The sequence below is a fragment of the Gymnodraco acuticeps genome, unplaced genomic scaffold (assembly GCF_902827175.1).
Source record: "Gymnodraco acuticeps unplaced genomic scaffold, fGymAcu1.1, whole genome shotgun sequence".
Lineage (NCBI taxonomy): Eukaryota > Metazoa > Chordata > Actinopteri > Perciformes > Bathydraconidae > Gymnodraco > Gymnodraco acuticeps.
The window spans coordinates 840,369-858,399 of NW_022992160.1; the positions used below are offsets into that span (position 1 = coordinate 840,369).

At 43.2% G+C, this 18,031-nt stretch overlaps 1 protein-coding gene across 1 annotated transcript; it reads left to right on the plus strand.

Annotated features, from left to right (window-relative positions):
• The first annotated feature begins 15,756 nt into the window (after window positions 1-15,756).
• LOC117538667 lies at window positions 15,757-17,324 on the plus strand. Its single transcript, XM_034204541.1, has 3 exons — window positions 15,757-15,867; window positions 16,076-16,234; window positions 16,506-17,324. Exons 1-3 carry the CDS (start codon window positions 15,830-15,832, stop codon window positions 17,179-17,181), a joined length of 873 nt encoding a protein of 290 aa, XP_034060432.1. The 5' UTR covers window positions 15,757-15,829; the 3' UTR covers window positions 17,182-17,324.
• The last annotated feature ends 707 nt before the right edge of the window (window positions 17,325-18,031 follow it).

Sequence of the window (18,031 nt, forward strand, 5' to 3'; positions counted from 1 at the left end):
CACGCCAGAGCCCTCCACACGCTGCATTTCACACAGGTTCTCAATATGTCGCCGTTTAGGAGAAGACTCGTAAACCGCGCGTTCACGCTCAACATCACTAAGGGATGAGCGGAGGTGTGTGCAGTGCTGTCCACACAATGCGTAATAATGACCCTCCGTGGGCTTATTACGACCGTGGGAAAAAATCCGTGCTGCCTAAACCCAAAAAGTTTAAGGTAGACGGATTCAATAGTAAGCCCTGCTGTTTTATTAACCGATAACTTGAAAAACCCAGCCGGCTTAGGCAGCGAGCCATGCTGTCAAGTAACCAATAGGCTATTGGCAGCAGGCTTAACCGGGGAGCCTTGCTGCATATTATCTTCCATCTGTCCATTGAACACACGCGCCGCCACTCTACGCGCCAACCTGCACTGAATGTGCTGTGGTTGTCATGGTGACGAGCCACGCCAGAGCCCTCCAGACGCTGCATTTCACACAGGTTCTCATTATGTCCACTGTAACACATTTCCCTGTCAAATAACAGTAAAGCGCCGGCAGTCTCTTCACAGACGCCTGCACTTCACTGTAATACCACAGTACTCATACTGTGAAATGACTTTACAGCAAAAATAAAATACAGTATACTGCTGTATTTTTTCAATTAACAGTAAAATACTGGCAGCAGAGACGCCAGCAATACACTGAAATTATACAGTATTCATACTGTTAAACAATTTCAGTTTATTACTGTAACAAATTTAATAATTCACAGTAACATTCTGGTTAGGGGGCTGCCAGTAGATTAGTGTTGAAAATTGGCTGTAAAATAACAGCAATTGCTTACAGTGTCAACTGGACACCGAGGTGCGTTCACGCTCAACACCCCTAATGTGGTGGTTGTATTCTCCAGCCACCTCCCTTGTGTGTGTTTTCCCTTCCCCTGTCTGTGTGGGCGTGGTGGCTGTCACTCCCGGCTCCCGGCTCAACCTCCACCTGCTGCAATCAGTTGGGCACCCTCCTCTGCTACACACCTGATTTCCATCAGCCATTACTAATGGCATATCAGCGGAGGCTCCACAACCTGTCAGCGCCAGATTCTTGTTTAAACCCCAGTGGTAAAACTCTCAGCCTTCTCAGCCTTCTTAGAATTAGTTAGCTATTTCCGCTACACTTGAATGTTCTTCTTACCTGTTCTTCTTGTGCTCCAGGATTACTCTCCAGCCGGATTACTCTCCACGCTCCTCCACCTCAACAGCCGCTAGCAACCGGATTACTCTCCACGCTCCTCCACCTCAACAGCCGCCAGCAACCGGATTACTCTCCACGCTCCTTCTCCTCAAAATAAAACCTTTGTAACACTCTGCCGTGTCCTGCGTTTGGGTCCTCTCAGATAACCGTAACACCTAAGGGATGAGCGGAGCTGTGTGCAGTGCTGTCCTCACTGTAATAATGGCACTCGTGGGCTCATTACGACCGTGTGTAGGAGGTAGGTTTGGGACAGAGGAGAGAAACCGAGCTGCCTAAAAACCAATAGGTTTTAAAGACAGCCGATTTATGCAGCGAGCCATGCTGCCTATAACCGGCAGGTTAGGGGCAGCTGGCTTACCCGGTGGGCCTTGCTGCTTATTATTATCCATCTGTCCATCGAACACACGCGTCGCCACTCTGAGTAATATTCTGAGAGCGTGCGACATGCTCTGGATGTGCTGTGGTTGTCATGGTGACGAGCCACGTCAGCCCTCGCCGCCGTTGCCCGTGAAGCAACCCAAGAGGGGCCCGGACCGAATAGCTGCGAGGGGGCCTCCACACACTGCATCTCACACCGGCTCTCATCCTGTCTCTGTTTAGGAAAAGGCTCGTAAACTGGACATTGAGGCGCGTTCACGCTCAAACCTGCTGAGGAATGAGCGGAGGTGTGTGCAGTGCTATTCACACAGTGCGTAATAACAGCCCTGGGCTCATTACGACCGTGTGTAGTAGGCACATCTGGGACAGAGGAACAAAACCGTGCTGCCTGCTAACCGACAGGTTAGGAGCATCAGGTTTAAACGTCAAGCCCTGCTGTCTAATAACCGCCTGGTTAAATACAGCTGGCTTGCGCCACGTGTCCTGCTGCCTGCTGACTGACAGGTTACAGCCGGCTCATGCACCTCCACACGCTGTATTGCACAGCGGCTCTCATCATGTCGCCATTTAGCCCTTGTGTGGTGTTTGGGTCAAATTGACCCGATTTCCATTTTCAATGAATACAAAAAAATATAAGGATATTTTCGTTCAACCTGAAACTCAATGGCCGGGGCTTATTTATTGTGAAGGACATGTGGAATTGTTTTTATTTTTTTCCACTTATGAAAAAATGCCCACCCGCATTTATGTCCTTCATAAGAGGTTCGGGTCAATTTGACCCAGATACAATACCAGGACAGAGAGACAGAGAAAAACACACAGAAACACACAAACTAAAGACACACACACACACGCACGCACGCACACACACACACACACACACACACACACACAATTGTATGCATAGAGAACCTGTTTGATCCTGTTTTCCCTTGATCTCTACCCTTTGTAGTGTGTACACAAAACTATCCTAGAACATTATAAACATTTTAGATCTTCCAGAAATGTATAAACATTTTCTCGCACTGTCCCCCTCGCACCTGCACGCCGGAGGAGGGACTAAACAGAGACATAACCTCACATTACAGTGTAGTGCAGAACTACAATTATCTACCAACAAAATGGCCAAAAGATATTCTGCTCAGAGCCTTGGAGCTAATAATGGATGAGAGTGAGTGGAATGCATTAGAAGAACACGGTGAAGTGGGACAGGAAGACATTTCTGAAGATGAGGATAATGTGGAGGTAAACTCAGAATTTGACAGCAAATTGGAAGATGAACTTGACTCAGAGCCAGCTGCTGGAAGACCCCCACAGCCAGCCGCAAGAAGACCCCCACAGTCAGCTTCTGGAAGACCCCCACTGCTAGCTGTGAGGTCTGTGGACTCTCAAAGGACTCCAAGACACAGACTACATGCAGCAACTGCAACAAGTACATCTGTACATCATGTGTTTCCTAAACGGACCTGCCCATTGACTCACATGATGTTCTGCAGCGTCACTTCATCAATATAGTTTTCGGATATACTGTATTTTATGAATAGTGACTGTTAATTGTTTTTATTTGCTTTGTGTTTATATCTGTTCTATGTCATTTATATGGATGTTTCATTCTCTCTATTTCACAGCCAAATACTTTTGGATGTGGTTCTTGTGTTCCAATTGCTGATAAATTGCTTTATTTCCTTCAGGGCTTTGATTATTATATGACAGATTAAAAATAATAAACATTAATGAAAAAAATGTTCATTTACATTTGTCCTAGAAAAGCATGAGCAAAATGTAAACTTAGTTTTTATTACAGTATATTTTTTTTAACATAAATACAAATGTTATCACAAAAAACGATGGACACTTCCATTGTTAAATTTGATCTAGCAAAGAGTATTTTCAAAAACTAATCATATATTTAATTTATATTGTTGGGGAATGAGTTAAAGACAATATATATATAAGGAATTGTGCATGTTGAATTTAGTTCTGTATTTTTTTAAACCCTGAAATATATATATAGGGTGCGAAATGTGAACATAACACAAGGGTTAGGAGAAGGCTCGTAAACCGGACATTGAGGCGCGTTCACGCTCAAACCCGCTTGAGGAATGAACAGTGTGTGGAGGCATATCTGTGACATAGGAAACAAGCCTGTGCTGTCTAATCAACCGACAGGTTTTAAAGACAGCCGGTTTGTGCCGCGAGCCCTGCTGCCAATAACCGACAGGCTATGAGGCAGCCGCTTATGTCATCCGGAGGAGAGCTCTCCTGAACCGGGGGAATGGGGAGATCTCATTAGGCGGCTGCCTTTCCGATGATCTCCGGGAGTTCCTGGAGAATACCACCTATACGGCAGAGCCGAGATGGCGGATAGAGGGACCCGGTGTCAGCCCGGCAGCCGAACCTATCGGCTCCGTCCGGAGGAGAGGGAGGATGGGGCCGGGGGAACCACATGGTGATCCGTGAATGGAGGGGAAGGAGTCGCCTGACTGCTGCCCGCCACTCGGATCCAATAATCAAGGGCTTGGTCCACAGAGTAAGACTCCTGGACTAGCCAATCATCCCCGGCCGCAGCCGCGAGAGCGTTCGCTCTCCGCTGTCTGTGGGCCAGAGGGAGACGGACACAATGAGTGCACGACACCTGGGGAGTCAGAGCCGCGTTTGCGTGCTCCAATCCCCGGCAGGACTCACCTGTATCGTCTGTGTAAAGCCGCTTCCTCCCTGGAGCGAGCCAGCCACAGCCGGTCGTAACTCATATGTCGGCTAACACCGAGCCCCGCCCTGTCTCCCCCATCCGGAGGAGAGGGAGGATGGGGCCAGGGGGAAATGTTTGCTTTCTAGTAAACAGCTCTGAAAAGAGCTTGTGCCTGTACAGTGCTTCTGCAACGGAGTGCTGAAGAAAAATGGGAGCAGATTGTAGGGACTACTTCCTATTTATACGGAAGTGAGTCCGTGGGTGGGGCCCATGTCATAGGTGGGCGTGGATTAAGTCTGTCAGTGCTGCACACGTGCAGAGGGATTACCCAATAGCGATAGCCTTAGAGGGCGAAGCCTTATACGAAATAGAACTGAAGTACTGAAAGTCCATGAAACTTGTCTTTTTGTATATGTGAATGAAGCGCCATCTAATGGTTAAATCTTGAAATTGAAAATCTGGCAACGCCCTCTTGGAAAATAGTGGGAGGGCCTAACATTCCGAGCCACTGGGATCCGTTGGGTCTTTGGCAGGAAGCTGTTGGCTGGAGTCTGTTCTAGAGTGCTACATCTGTACATGCACCCCCTTAGGATAGGTTGAGGGAAAGGGGTAGCAAGTAAGAAGTAAGGAACAGAGGTGGAGAGGCACAACGTGTCTACGTACATGCACTCCCTTAGGATAGGGTGAGGGAAAAGAGTAGGAACTAAGATGTAGGAGGCGTGTGGTGCAGTGGGTTCTGAGTTGGTATTCTGATCAGGAGGTCACAGGTTCAAACCCCACTGCAGTCAGCATGTCGTTATGTCCCTGGGCAAGACACTTCACCCCAAATTGCTCCTGTGGGGATTGCCCACAGTATTGAGTATGTAAGTCGCTTTGGATAAAAGCGTCTAACAAGTGACATGTAATGTATGCCCCACATCTATACAATGAGCGCATTGCTCCTAAAACGTTTTTTTTGCACTAACACCAATCAACAGTTGTGCGTCGACTCGGCAGTGATCAAGGCACGTATATGCCTCTCCCTGCTTCCACCGTCTACACACACACAACCAATGGCAATGCCAAATGAATGTGGCTAACTTTAAGAAGCCAAACGCCTAACCCTGTTGGTGAACATAGAGGAGCTTTTAGCAGCTAAAGAGGAAGATCATTCTCTAATGTTATGCCCCGGCCTACATGGAAAACATGCCATGGCATGATAAATGAGACTTCCCTCTTTGCAGCCCCCAATAACCACTACGAACCAGAGGATTAAACCCTCTCATATTTTGGGATACTTTAGCATCAGGGTGGGCCAAAACAGAAAAGACAGCTTAATACCATCCAAAATGGTTTTAAATCAATCCAACCTCTAACTACCTACCCAGGACATAAACACCAAAACTGAACAAAACAATAAATCAAATACAAATGCTATGTATCCCATGACTACTACATACTGCATAAAACTGTTTACAATATTTTACAAATGTGGAGGACAGCATGCTGGCTGTCTGGAAGTGGAGAGAGAAGAGCAGAATATAGAGAATGCCAGCCTCATGCAGAGTACAGCATCTGCTGACAACACATCAATCTCAGCCTTTAACACGTGTAATGTTAAAGGGTCAGTTATTTTGGTTGTGTCTGTGCATCTCTTTTCGAGGCTTAGCCCTGAACGGTTTCAGCATAGGCCCGAATATATATTGTTTTAGAGATATCATTTTTGGGCCAGAGGGCGCCTTTATTGAAAAATACAGTGGTGAAGGGAGAGACAGGGGGGAGGACATTGCCTGAACGTTTGGCAGGACGGATTCGAACACGTCCTGGGCTGCAGACACCGCACATTCACATCACAAATCAAGATGAGGTAATGTTACATATTTTACTTTCCAATGATTATGTATGTACATAGGGGGTTATATGGATAGCAAGAAAATCCATCTTCACACACTTTAAGTTCTGCGTCGGGGCAGCCCTGTGGGTGAGCTACAACATGGTATAGGCCTCTGCCTTTTTAACATCGGTACTAAAAGTCTTATATCAACAGATACAGAAAGATTTTTACTGGTGAGTCTCAAGCAAAGTCGGCTCTCAGTTGTCAGTCACTAATGTCATTGGGAACGCCTGATGCGACGCCCCCTCACTGCCTCATATGCCCTTTCTTCTGGCTCAGACCACACCCATCATTGAACTCATCTCAACTAGATATATACATACCTGTAAAGCTTTCAGAGGCAATCTTGCCAGTAGCGTTAAGTGAGGGGCCACTGTGCCGTTGGCGGCCCTTGCTGGGACCAATCTTCCAACTTAACCTTCAATTGGATCTCAACTAAACATCCCTAAAGTTATATTATTGCACCTTGCATGATGACAGCGTGGTGACAAAAAGCAAGAAGAGCCAGCAGTCATTCAAGCTTCTCTAACAGCTGTCAATGGAGAGGGAAAGTGTTTTGTGTTGTACAATTTTTTAAAGCTAATATAAATAGTTTTTCATGCTTTTGATGTTGTTTTTTTGCTCCAAAACTCCTTAAGGCATAGTTTCATAGCAGCCGTTTAGTAGCTAACATTATTTAACAACTCAATGTGAGTAACAGTGAGAGTGCTAGTGGCAGGGAAAGTTATCCACAGTTCACTTCAGACCCTGATAACATCTCATCATATCCAAAAAGAACATTTTGAAGAGGTCTCAGATTTCTGCTGAGATGTTTTCTGACTTTGAGCAGCTTTGACTAAATGGTCCTCCTGCTCTTTACTCCCCTCTAAATAGAATCATTTCACTCAGCACCACATCCTCGGATCACCTGTAACCTGATGTAATGCTGCTGCTTGTCACTGTTAACCCTCCCACAACATCCACAATTATCTCTGTAATGTCTTTCCTGTGGGTATATTTGGGCCACACACACTGCTAGAATCATACTGCACACATGCCCAGGCTCACTCACACACACACACACACACACCACACACACACACCCACACACACACACACACACACACACACACACACACACACACACACACACACACACACACACACACACCACACACACACACACACCACACACACACACACACACACACACACACCACACACACACACACACACACACACACACACACACACACACACACACACACACACACACACACACACACACATGTGGGAGGCAGAAGGGATTAGCAGTTCAGGGGGGGCGGGGGTCTCAAAGGGAGAGTGAAGAGTTCATTTCGATTTATAAAAAAGAAGAAAAAAAAACCCAGTGTGAAGAATAAAGGGATGTGGTCCCTGCTGGGGCCGGCATCTTCTACATGATTTACATAAAGGTCTGTACATCAAAAGTCATGGATGCCCTCTTTAAAATATTCAAATGCAGCTTGTTACAAGCTCCTTCTCTTCTATCAAAGGCAGATGGATGCAGGAGGAGAGCCAGAACGCTTTTTTCCCCGCGCTGGTCAGCTCGACTGTTCTCCTGCCTGCAGGCTGACAGACTGTCATTCTATAGGGTACCCCCCCTATCTATCTCCCAGGAGGATATCATGCTGACAAGCAATAGCTGAAGTGAGCATGACAGAGGACGTGTTGAGGAAGATGTTTCCTTCAAAGAGGAGCTGCTCGGTCCACACTGAGGACCACAACTGCTGCCGTGGCACTTCTGCCTGTTTGAGCAGGAACAGACCGACGCACCCTGAACACAACACGAGTCTGCAGCAGCCAGAAAATATTTAGAGCATGTTCAGGAACATGACTGACGCTGTTTGACCAACACGTCGGGGATGAATCATATTCCTGCTAGTTCTGTTTATGTACATATTTTTGGTGTGCATGCAATTAAATAAAAAAGGTGTGTTTGTGTGTGTTTGTGTGTGTTTGTGTGTGTGTGTATGTGTGAGTGAGTGTGATTGTGTGTGTGTTTGTGTGAGTGTGTGGGTGAGTTTGTGTGAGTGTGTGTGTGCCAGGTGCTCCTCTGTGTGGGAGTGGATTCTCTTAGGCTCGACATATGCTCCCAGTAAAGAGCAATGAATCAAATTAAAAACGAATACTTCTGCTGTGTTTCTAGGCAAAGTCATCTCTAGCATGTATCGTTAGCACATATTGGCCATTCATCACACTCTGCTGTAGGTTGAACAGTGTTGTCTCATCGACAAATATCAGGTATGGAGTCAAGGGAGAAGAATGCCTCTACTAATGAATATCTATTTAGAAAAATAGATGGGGTTTGGATGACTCTAGAATAATATTGCAGTCTGAATGGCTATTTGGTCATTAATCACGCTGATGAATCAGCTGCAATTAGGTTTAAAGAGAGCGCTGTATTCTTGTATGGGATGATAACTCATTATCCCTGTTGCTGGGAATGTTACTGCTGAATTCATCACTAATTGTTTTTCATTATTTTCTCACAGGGTTTGATTTGAAATGCCATCATGAAGATTAATAATTGTTTTATCTGAACACTTTTTCCACTACTGATGACTTGCATGTGCTTTGCTGGCATTACTGTTTTTATTTCCATGGCAGTAAAGGTTTTGTTGTAAAACAGAGAAATATGAGAGCATTCAATTGCACTTTAAAAATCCAATTAAATGCACTGCAATACAGTGTGTTGCATGGAACTAAACATCTTAGATGTATTTGTCATGATCAGAGAGCTGTGTCCTAAAGACTGTTACAATCGACCTTGATCTGTTTTCAACTGTCTTTTGCTTAATTGATTGAAGCTAATTTGTGAATTTAACATTCATCTAAAATGTTTTCATCCCTCAGATGTTTTTTAAATGTCCTAATAAGATCTGTGCTCACCACTCCGGGGGAAGCACCTTGAGCAGGGGCAGCACTTACTCAAGTTAAATTGAGGTGATAAAGTATTGATCTGGTGATTGGCTTCAGGCGTTTGAGTGCCTGATCAGCCAGTAACACGGCTTTGATGCACCAGGAGCTGTGTATCATTGCTAATGACCCAGCTAATTATCTGCACGATAAACATTATCTGGTCATTTTTCACCGTGTACAGGCCTGACAGACATTGGCTTTGCCTGCTATTGATATATGGAGGTGTTAAGGGAGCACTGTGGGATACAACGCTCAAACACTAAAGGGCTATCCACAAAGGGATTTTCTTTGAACACATTTTTTGCATATAATAACTTTGCCTTGCTCAGTGGATTTAGATCAACCCGCTCTAAATCACTTTTTAATATCTCCCTCTTTCATGTGTGTGTGAACAAAATGAACAAGGCTTTAATTTATGCATATGATATCCTAGAAAATAATCGACCTTCAGTGTGGAATGAAAAAGTGCTGGGAGCAGCCATTCATCAAATCTAAGTGAAGGACATATTCCCCCAAGTCTCTTTAGTCTGGGGGGGGTCTCTGCTGTAATTGACCTCTTCCTGCAAAGTTAAAGTAAAGATAGTCTGTGAAAGTTATGGCTTAACAGAGTCAGCTCAGGCAATATTAGCCAAAAGCATGTCTTTTGTGAAAATAAAAACAAGCTATACATACACCTTTTCTATTTTTTAAGTTCATGGAATATCATGCTTTCTAAAAACAAATCCAAATAAAAATAATTTAAAAAAAATATTCTGGGCTAGAGTTTATAAAGAAATTAATTTATATTTCATGAGACTTTAAGGCTCCAAACAGACACGTTTTTAGGGAATCTTACATCTTGAACTTCACAAGGTTCAAGCATGATGCAGAGAGAGGAAGCATCTAAGGACCTCACTTTATTCTACAAATGTTATATCTATAAAATAGTTATAGTTCGGCAATGAAAGTTGTAACAAGCAGTAGTGCTGAGCAACGTGAGCAGAACACAACCACACAACAAAAACACACTTTCTAAAGTCAGGCAACACTAACCAGGCTTAGTGTGATTCTGTTTATTTGTACCTTACTTTGACCATCCGTTCACTGTCATTGATCATTGTGGAGAGAGGCAGACGTGTTGTTTTGTATTATAGCAGCTATCGGGTGGAATCAATACATGGGCTGCACAGGTTGTCGTGTCCGACTATCACAAGTAGAATCATAATGAGAAATACGCTGGTAAAATGTGCCTGTAGAAAACGGCTTATGCCACAATAGGATAGCAACAAGTAGTCAATAATAGTCAGTTTAGCTTCGGTTGCTATGCTAACATCACACATTTTATACCAGAGAAACGTTCATAACAGCGTTGTGATGCCAAACAGCGTCAATTCAGACTGACACTCACTTAAGGGGAACTGGGGATATTTATCAGCTGCTTGTGTGACAGTCAGACAGTGAATACTTTACAGCGGCCGCTGCTGTGAGTTAACGGGAGAATAAACTTCGGTGGACGAGCAGCACTGCAGCGGTCGGTAAATGCCGCTAAAACACATTAATAAACAATGAACCACAGCACTCTGGAGAAAAGTACAAGGGTTGAGAAGTAGTTATTTAATTTAATATGGCTTCGTATGATTAAAAGCAACACGATCATTGACCCGACGCCGTTGGGGAGACAATCAGTGACGCAAACGGTGACGTCGTGACGCAGCCGCGGCAGCACCAGGCTCTGGGCGGTGTGAACAAAACGGAGGCTGAAAAGAAAAACCGGTTCCGAACCAGAAAAGCTCTAGCACGGAGCTAGAACGATCGGTTTACGTTTTAATAATTAAATGAATATGTGAACATAACCAATAACCTACCATAGCCAATAACAAAGGAATGTAACTTATTTTATTTTTTCATTTATATCTTATGTACCTAGTTAACATTTATTTATTCATGCATATTTTTTTATATCGCCAGTTTTAAACGATATTTTTGGTTTACTGTCCTATAGTATACATTGGAATGATTTCAAACCTGTTTTTATTTATCCTAATAATTATAAAGGATTGCCTTGGAAATATGTGTTTACATAAATTGTGACCAAACCGTTGGAGACCCACTGAGATAACTTAGACTAAAGTGAACTATCTAAACACTCAAGAGTCCTTTACCTCACTGAGCTGTAGTTATCAGCCTCAATCCAACAACAATCCACGGTGCAGGCCCTCTCTCTCTCTCTCTTGCTCGCTCGGAGGCTCGCTCGCACTTTGGCTGTGAGCTGCGGGCACCTGATAAGTCAACATCCCCCACTTTCATCACTTACAGCGCCCATAGTACAGGGCAAATGAAAAGTGTAACCGGGGGGTGAAAAGGGTGTTACCTTGACTTAATTATGAATGGTGTTGTATCAAGGCTGAAAATGAGTATGAGCCGAACAGTCAAAAATGTTTTTTTCCCTCCCAGAACTACCAGCTACCAGATCTGGCGCCTTAGGCCTATGCCAAAAACCGGCCCTGCATATAACTTTGCGTGGGGCAACAAGTTGGCCAGGGGCGGCCCTGTGCAGCACCCCCAGCAGCACCCCTACTTCCCGCGGCTATGTGTCCATGTTTCCTTATTGTGAGTCTTGGTTCAAACAGCAGAGCTTAGGTGTGTTCAGCAGCCCACTCTCATGATTCTCACCTCTTTGCCTCCTCCTCAGAAGGTCAGGAGAACCTTTCAAATGAGTCTGCACTTTAATCCAATGTAATGAGTTAATTTTTACTTGAACATAGAATATCGATTGGTTTAATAAGGTATGCATTTTCTGGGTTGTGGTATATGTATAACAATGAAGTAAAAATTATCCAAACACCTTCAACCATCTATTACACTGATAAAAACGTTTTTGCTCTAGTAAATAATACTATGATTATGTGTCTAAATTATACAAGAAAGTACTAATAATTTTTCTTTTACTCAAAATCTCTGTAATTTTGTATCTACATTTTGATAAGTACATTTAAATCATATCATCAAGTAAATGTTAACTAAAGTAATGTGTTGACCAGAGGTCGCGTTAACCGAATATTTTCCGTCTATGACGGATTTTTTTTAACATGACGGACAAATCTGAAAGCAGTCTGTCATTTTGACAGATTAGAACAAACTCAGAACAGCGCCAAAGTTTCCCCGCAGCGAGGCTCCGGTGTTATGCCGTGTTATGCATGCCCTCCAAAAAGGAAATTATACCGTTTCCAAACCTAACTGTGCCATACAAATCATTGAAATGTCTGTGAGTTTTGTGCACGCTCCCGCGAGGTGCAGCAGCCATGCATAACACGGCGCATGTGAACTGTTCCCCCCCCCCCCCCCCCCCCCCCGTTGACAGTTCACGAGCATGCTCCCCCCCCCCCCCCGTCAGAGTTGTGTAAAGGCCGACGGGTAATTCTGGATTTTGAAGGAAGTTTTACGATCCTGTCCGTCAAAATGACAGGCAGCGAAATAGTCTAGCGCAACCTCTGGTGTTGACCTAAAACCTGTGAAAAGCTAGTAAAATGTACCTGGGCAATGTGAGTAAAATTGGGCGACGCCCCCGATGACGTCAGAGGAGTTTGCGTACGGTACAGATATTTGAAAAAAAGCAGACGGTTCCAGTTGAAGAGAAGAAAGCATGGACCCTCGTCTAATATGAATACTGTTGGAGTACCACCCAATGGGAGCAGAGGTGAACCTTCCACCAGGAAGGTTCACCTCTGCTCCGCGATTCCCTTGATGACTGATGAGCTGGTCAAATTTACAAAATAAGGAACTCAAAGCACCAGAAATAAAGGTTAAATAATAATAATAATAATAATAATAATAATACATGGGACTTTTATAGCGCTTTTCATGAAACTCAAAGACGCTTATAATCTGTTTTAATGGCTAAAAACAACAATACAAATACAGAGCACTCTGCAATAGTACAATACAGAGCGCTCCAATTCCTACCACCGTGTGATATACGTACCACGACAGCCAGTCAGGAAAAGAGCACCGAGCATAAGTAATGTTACAGTATCTTTCAGTACTTACAGTTATGTGTGTTCGCTACAATAATCGACATGCCGCCCTCCCGCCTGATGGAGCTTCTGGAAGAGTCTGCAGAGGAGCTGATTAAAGAGAACCAGGTAAATGTTCTGCTTGATTTGTGTTCAAATGTGTCTGCTGTTCTGTTTGTACATGAATATCTCTATTCTCTAAAGGTAAGTACATCTTGCCATTGTGTGACAAACCTCTTCAGTCTCCAGTTTTTAAGTTAACATTTACTATAGATAAAGTACATTGGAATCTAATTTGACTGTATAATATTACTATATTCAAACTTACTCAATTTCAATGTTTAATATTCTGATTCAAAATGTGTTTTTCAGGAGAATTGATAGTTTGAGCTTGTAGAACCCAATTATTTAATCAGGTTGACTTCCTGTTGGGAACAATGCAAACATTTAATGAACTGAGCTTCCTTACTTGTAGTCATACTTTGACCGTAACAAATAAGAGTTCATATAAATTCCCATATCCACACTGTAGCTACTGCGTATGATAATAAAGCCTTTGAAGCTTACCCCATCCCCTCTGCTTAAAAAGAACATTTAAAATCAATGGCTACTTAAATACTAAATTAAATAGCTAACTCAACCCAATCAGTCTTAGTAAATTCACAGAAAAGTTAACACTGATGTACATGTTTTGACAGAATGGAGGCAAAGATATCGTCGAAAAAGGACTATGCTGAGTGTCGTGAAGATCCATGTCCCCCATGAAGTTCAGCAAAAGAAGACGCCACACCTCCCAACGTGTCCATCTCCATCGAGGGATCGGCGGTGCTTGATGAGGGTGAACGCCTGCCTTCTGCTTACGGACATCATCCATGCAATGAACTTAAGTAATGCATCAAAGTTGAAATACGCTTCTGTCGTTTGCAAACATCTTTCTTAAAACTTAATTTCCTCAAGATTTCTCTTGAAAGTCCACATTTTTGCAGAAGCAGTCGTGGAATGTTGAGGTACTTGAGAATGTTCTTTTCGTTGCACTTTATACTCCACTACAAATCAAAGGGAAATATTGTACTTTGTGCTTCACTATCTTATATAGAGTTTATCAAGTATAAGGTTCTGTTTTTTAATTTACAAAATTAAATATTGTTAGAAATCCTTGAGCTATTACGTTCTCAAGGGTTACTACAATTACTACAGGGTACTTTTTTACATGTAATACTCAAACAGCATTTAGCTAATTATACTTTTACTTAAGTAACATTTTCATTACCAGACTTTCACTTGTAATAGAGTATTCTTACAGTGTGGAAAAACACATGTTTCTACCCATGGCTGCAATAAATATTATTATGGATATAGTTAGATTCCACCTTCATGATTATGGATCTGTGAGTGAATTGTTTTCTAACGCTACCCTTTTATTTATATTAGGTCTTAAAGATTTTGCATAAATTAGGGCGTGGTCACATTGAGTGACAGCTCTGTCAAGTGACTGCTGTTGTTAGCTTCTGGTCTCTCTGCTAGCTGCTCCGTGAAGCTACAGGGACTCTGCCTGCTTATAGGCCGCAAGGTGAACCTCGAAAAGTCCTTTAGAAAAGAAATCCCGCTCCACAGAAGTGAAACTACACAATCTTTAGTTCATAAAAAAGAACGATTCATGCTAATCCACCAAAAAAAAATTTCGTCGCTAAAATTCCTGCCAATTCTTCTAGGCACGTAATTATTGGCTGAACTATTCCCTTCGAAGCGTAATAATATCTTGGTCCAAAGTCGTGCCACGGTTCATCACGTGATCGTGCTACACCAATTGGGTAGCTGCATATTGTCAACAGAAGTGAAAGATGGCGGCCGCCATGGTTTCATCGAGTAGCGGAGACGAGGAAAACGCACCAGAAAGTCTCAAAAAGTCAAAATTGTCAACACACAAACATTGTTACATGCATATTACGTCTGTGAAGCACGAAAAGGTTGATTGTTTTACCAATACAAGATGGAATACGTACAGGACAAGCTTACAACGGTCGCTCGGCTTGAAGGGAGACTCTCGGAACGTGGTGGCTGAAAACCACAAGCACTGTCTTGATTTCGAGTTCGAAGATATTCCTGAGGACGCTGGCTTCCACCACACATGCTACATAAGGTTTACCGACACAAAGGCCATGACGAAGGTGGAAAGACGGCTCGCACGTGAGGGAGATCAAGACGTTAGGGAGGACCTTGAGGTCGAGCCCATCCCATCGACGTCTCGCAGCACGTACCGAAGCCAAACAGAGAAGCTACGATCAAGGTCAGGCCTGCCAATCGCAGGCTCTGGCCCCGTCCTTCCTGCCCTGTGCATTATATGCAAGATGAAGGAGGAAAATGATCATCAAAGCAGGCAAGCGACAAAGGGATCAACTGTGTAAGGCTGAAACATTAAAAGCAGGTAAGCAAACCCCCTCCCCCACCCACACACCACACACACACTACACACACACCACACACACACACACACACACACCACACACACACACACACACACACATTCTCTGTGGTTGAATAACTGAAAGGTACAATTATGTGTGAGAGATACGTCAACAAACTCATTGAGTTGTCCTTTTTTTCCGTTTAGGCAAATTGCAGAAAGCTGCTGAGAAGAAAGATGACCAAAGTGTTCTTTTACATATAAAAGACAAAGACTGTGTGGCTCTGGAGGTGCGGTACCACAAAAGCTGTTACAGTCAGTACACCATGTTTTTGCTGAGACCTGACAAACCAGAGACAGAACAGTAAGTTATTTCTCCTTGGATTGCTTTACCTATTTGCACTACCACCAGACTGAAGTCCAGGTGTGTGTCGGCGATGGCTATATATATATATACACATACACATACTTAACATTATAAGTAAACATCCAATTTCCTTCTGTTATATGTGCACACAATCACAACACTTATTCATTTATCCATTTATTTACTTCTCATTCATGTGTTGTAGGGATGAGGCAATGTTTGATGCCAGTTACAAGCTGTTCTGTGAGAGGATCATCCGCCAGAGGCTGCTTGTCAACAATGAGGTGCTTAGAATGGGCCAGCTGAGGCAGGCCTTCATTGACATGGTGAAAGCAAACGAAGGTGTTGATGCTTCAAACTACAGGTAACTGCAATGTAATACAAATCTTATTATTTATCATGTGCAAGGCCAGCTTTAAACAAAATGTGTATGACAGGCCTGTTTGGAGAAACCCCCATGATGTGTAGTGTGTAGTGTTGTTTGTGATGATGTGGGCCTTTATTTGGCTTCTTTGGTGTTAAATGTGCTGTATGGCAGATAGGTTCTAGTCTGTAATGTCTTGTATCACCTCCACCACTCTGCTTTTGATGGTACTCCTGTGACTCGTAATTGTCACTGTTTTGTTGTGTTACAGACAGGATCTGTTGAAGAAGAGGCTGGCTCAAGATTTCCCTCAGCTAGCGTTTCACATGCCCACCAAGCGCAACGTCTGCGAACTGGTTTTTGCTGAGACTCTGTCAAAGGATGCACTCGTGGACATGCTACCAGATCCATCCGGTACGGAAACAACACAGTCCAGTGAATTGAGCCAGACAGACAGCGACAATGAAACAGGGAGAACAAAGTGCCAAACAACACATGAGGACACAAGGACACTGTATACAGCAGCGTTGTTTTTGAAAAGACTGCTTAGTGACACTCCTGGCATGTCATGCCCATGGCCTCCCACTTCTGAAAATGTAAATGTCACTGAATCTCAAACTGTTGTCCCCATTGGACTATACAATCTGCTCAGCTGGATTATAGGTTCCACTGAGGAGCCAACACTGGATCATTATGTCAACATTGATGATGACGTACATTTGAAAGTGTTGTCTGTTTGTCAAGACATTGTGTACCTTGCTTCCAAGGGCCGCAAGCAGACACCCAAGTCCTTGGCTTTAGGTTTAACTGTTCGACATTTAACTGGATCATCACGCATTGTATCACTGCTTAACAGACTGGGACATTGTGCATCATGGGACACAGTTTTGAGTCTAGACACTAGCCTTGCCCAACTGACACTAGTAGAAGTGTCACATCACTCATAGATACGTTTGTTTTTGGTACTAGAACAGAGTATAATCAGCAGGACTCTTTTAACCAGCTGAGGCAATCACAGCACCAATCAGCCGCTCCGCCCAGCCTGACACCAATCAATTATACTACATTACATGTCCTTCTACTGTTTTCTATGTCATACCTTTTATATTTGTAATAAATCTCGTTTTTATGGTTCATCAGTGTTGTTTTCATTTGTGGAGGGATGAATGAGTAAATAAATGAATCAATGGACATTGGTATAAGTAAGGCAAGGCAAGTTTATTTATATAGCACTTTTCAACACAAGGCAATTCAAAGTGTTTTACAAAAAATTAAAGACATTAAGAAAATGGCATTTAAAATCAGTCATTCAAAAGAAAAGCTAATAAAAGAAACATTAAAAGAAAAAATACATGGATAAAAGTTACAGTGCAGTCTAAGATATGAATAGTTCAATTAAAAGCAGCAACAAAAAGAAAAGTCTTCAGCCTATTGATCTAAATTACTTAACGTAACAAGTTAACCTTCTTCTTGGACGCAGAAATCAAGTCATGTTTATTTTAAGAGTGCATTTAACGTGTACAGGGTAACAACAGACAGACAAAAAGTCCTCAGTCTAATGGAATAATCCCAATGAACCTAGCGATGTGAACATGGCAGTCCAGGAATGATAGTTTGATAAATATGAGTTTGATATACTTTATTAATCCCCGTGGGGAAATTGTTTGTAGCTGGAGTTGGCTGATAAACGCTGCTAGTCAATGTTGATTCGATGGTCAACTCTGTTCCCAGATAGTAAAACCTCTCACAAATACCGCGTATATAACGCAAATACCTCGGACTTAGTGATGTATTAAG

Excerpts from the sequence above, each read along its gene's own strand:
- LOC117538667 (XM_034204541.1), top strand. The coding sequence starts at position 15,830 with ATGTTTTTGCTGAGACCTGACAAACCAGAGACAGAACA. Across the intron at positions 15,868-16,075 it reads GACAAACCAGAGACAGAACA|GGATGAGGCAATGTTTGATG; the intron begins GTAAGTTATTTC and ends CATGTGTTGTAG. Across the intron at positions 16,235-16,505 it reads GTTGATGCTTCAAACTACAG|ACAGGATCTGTTGAAGAAGA; the intron begins GTAACTGCAATG and ends GTTGTGTTACAG.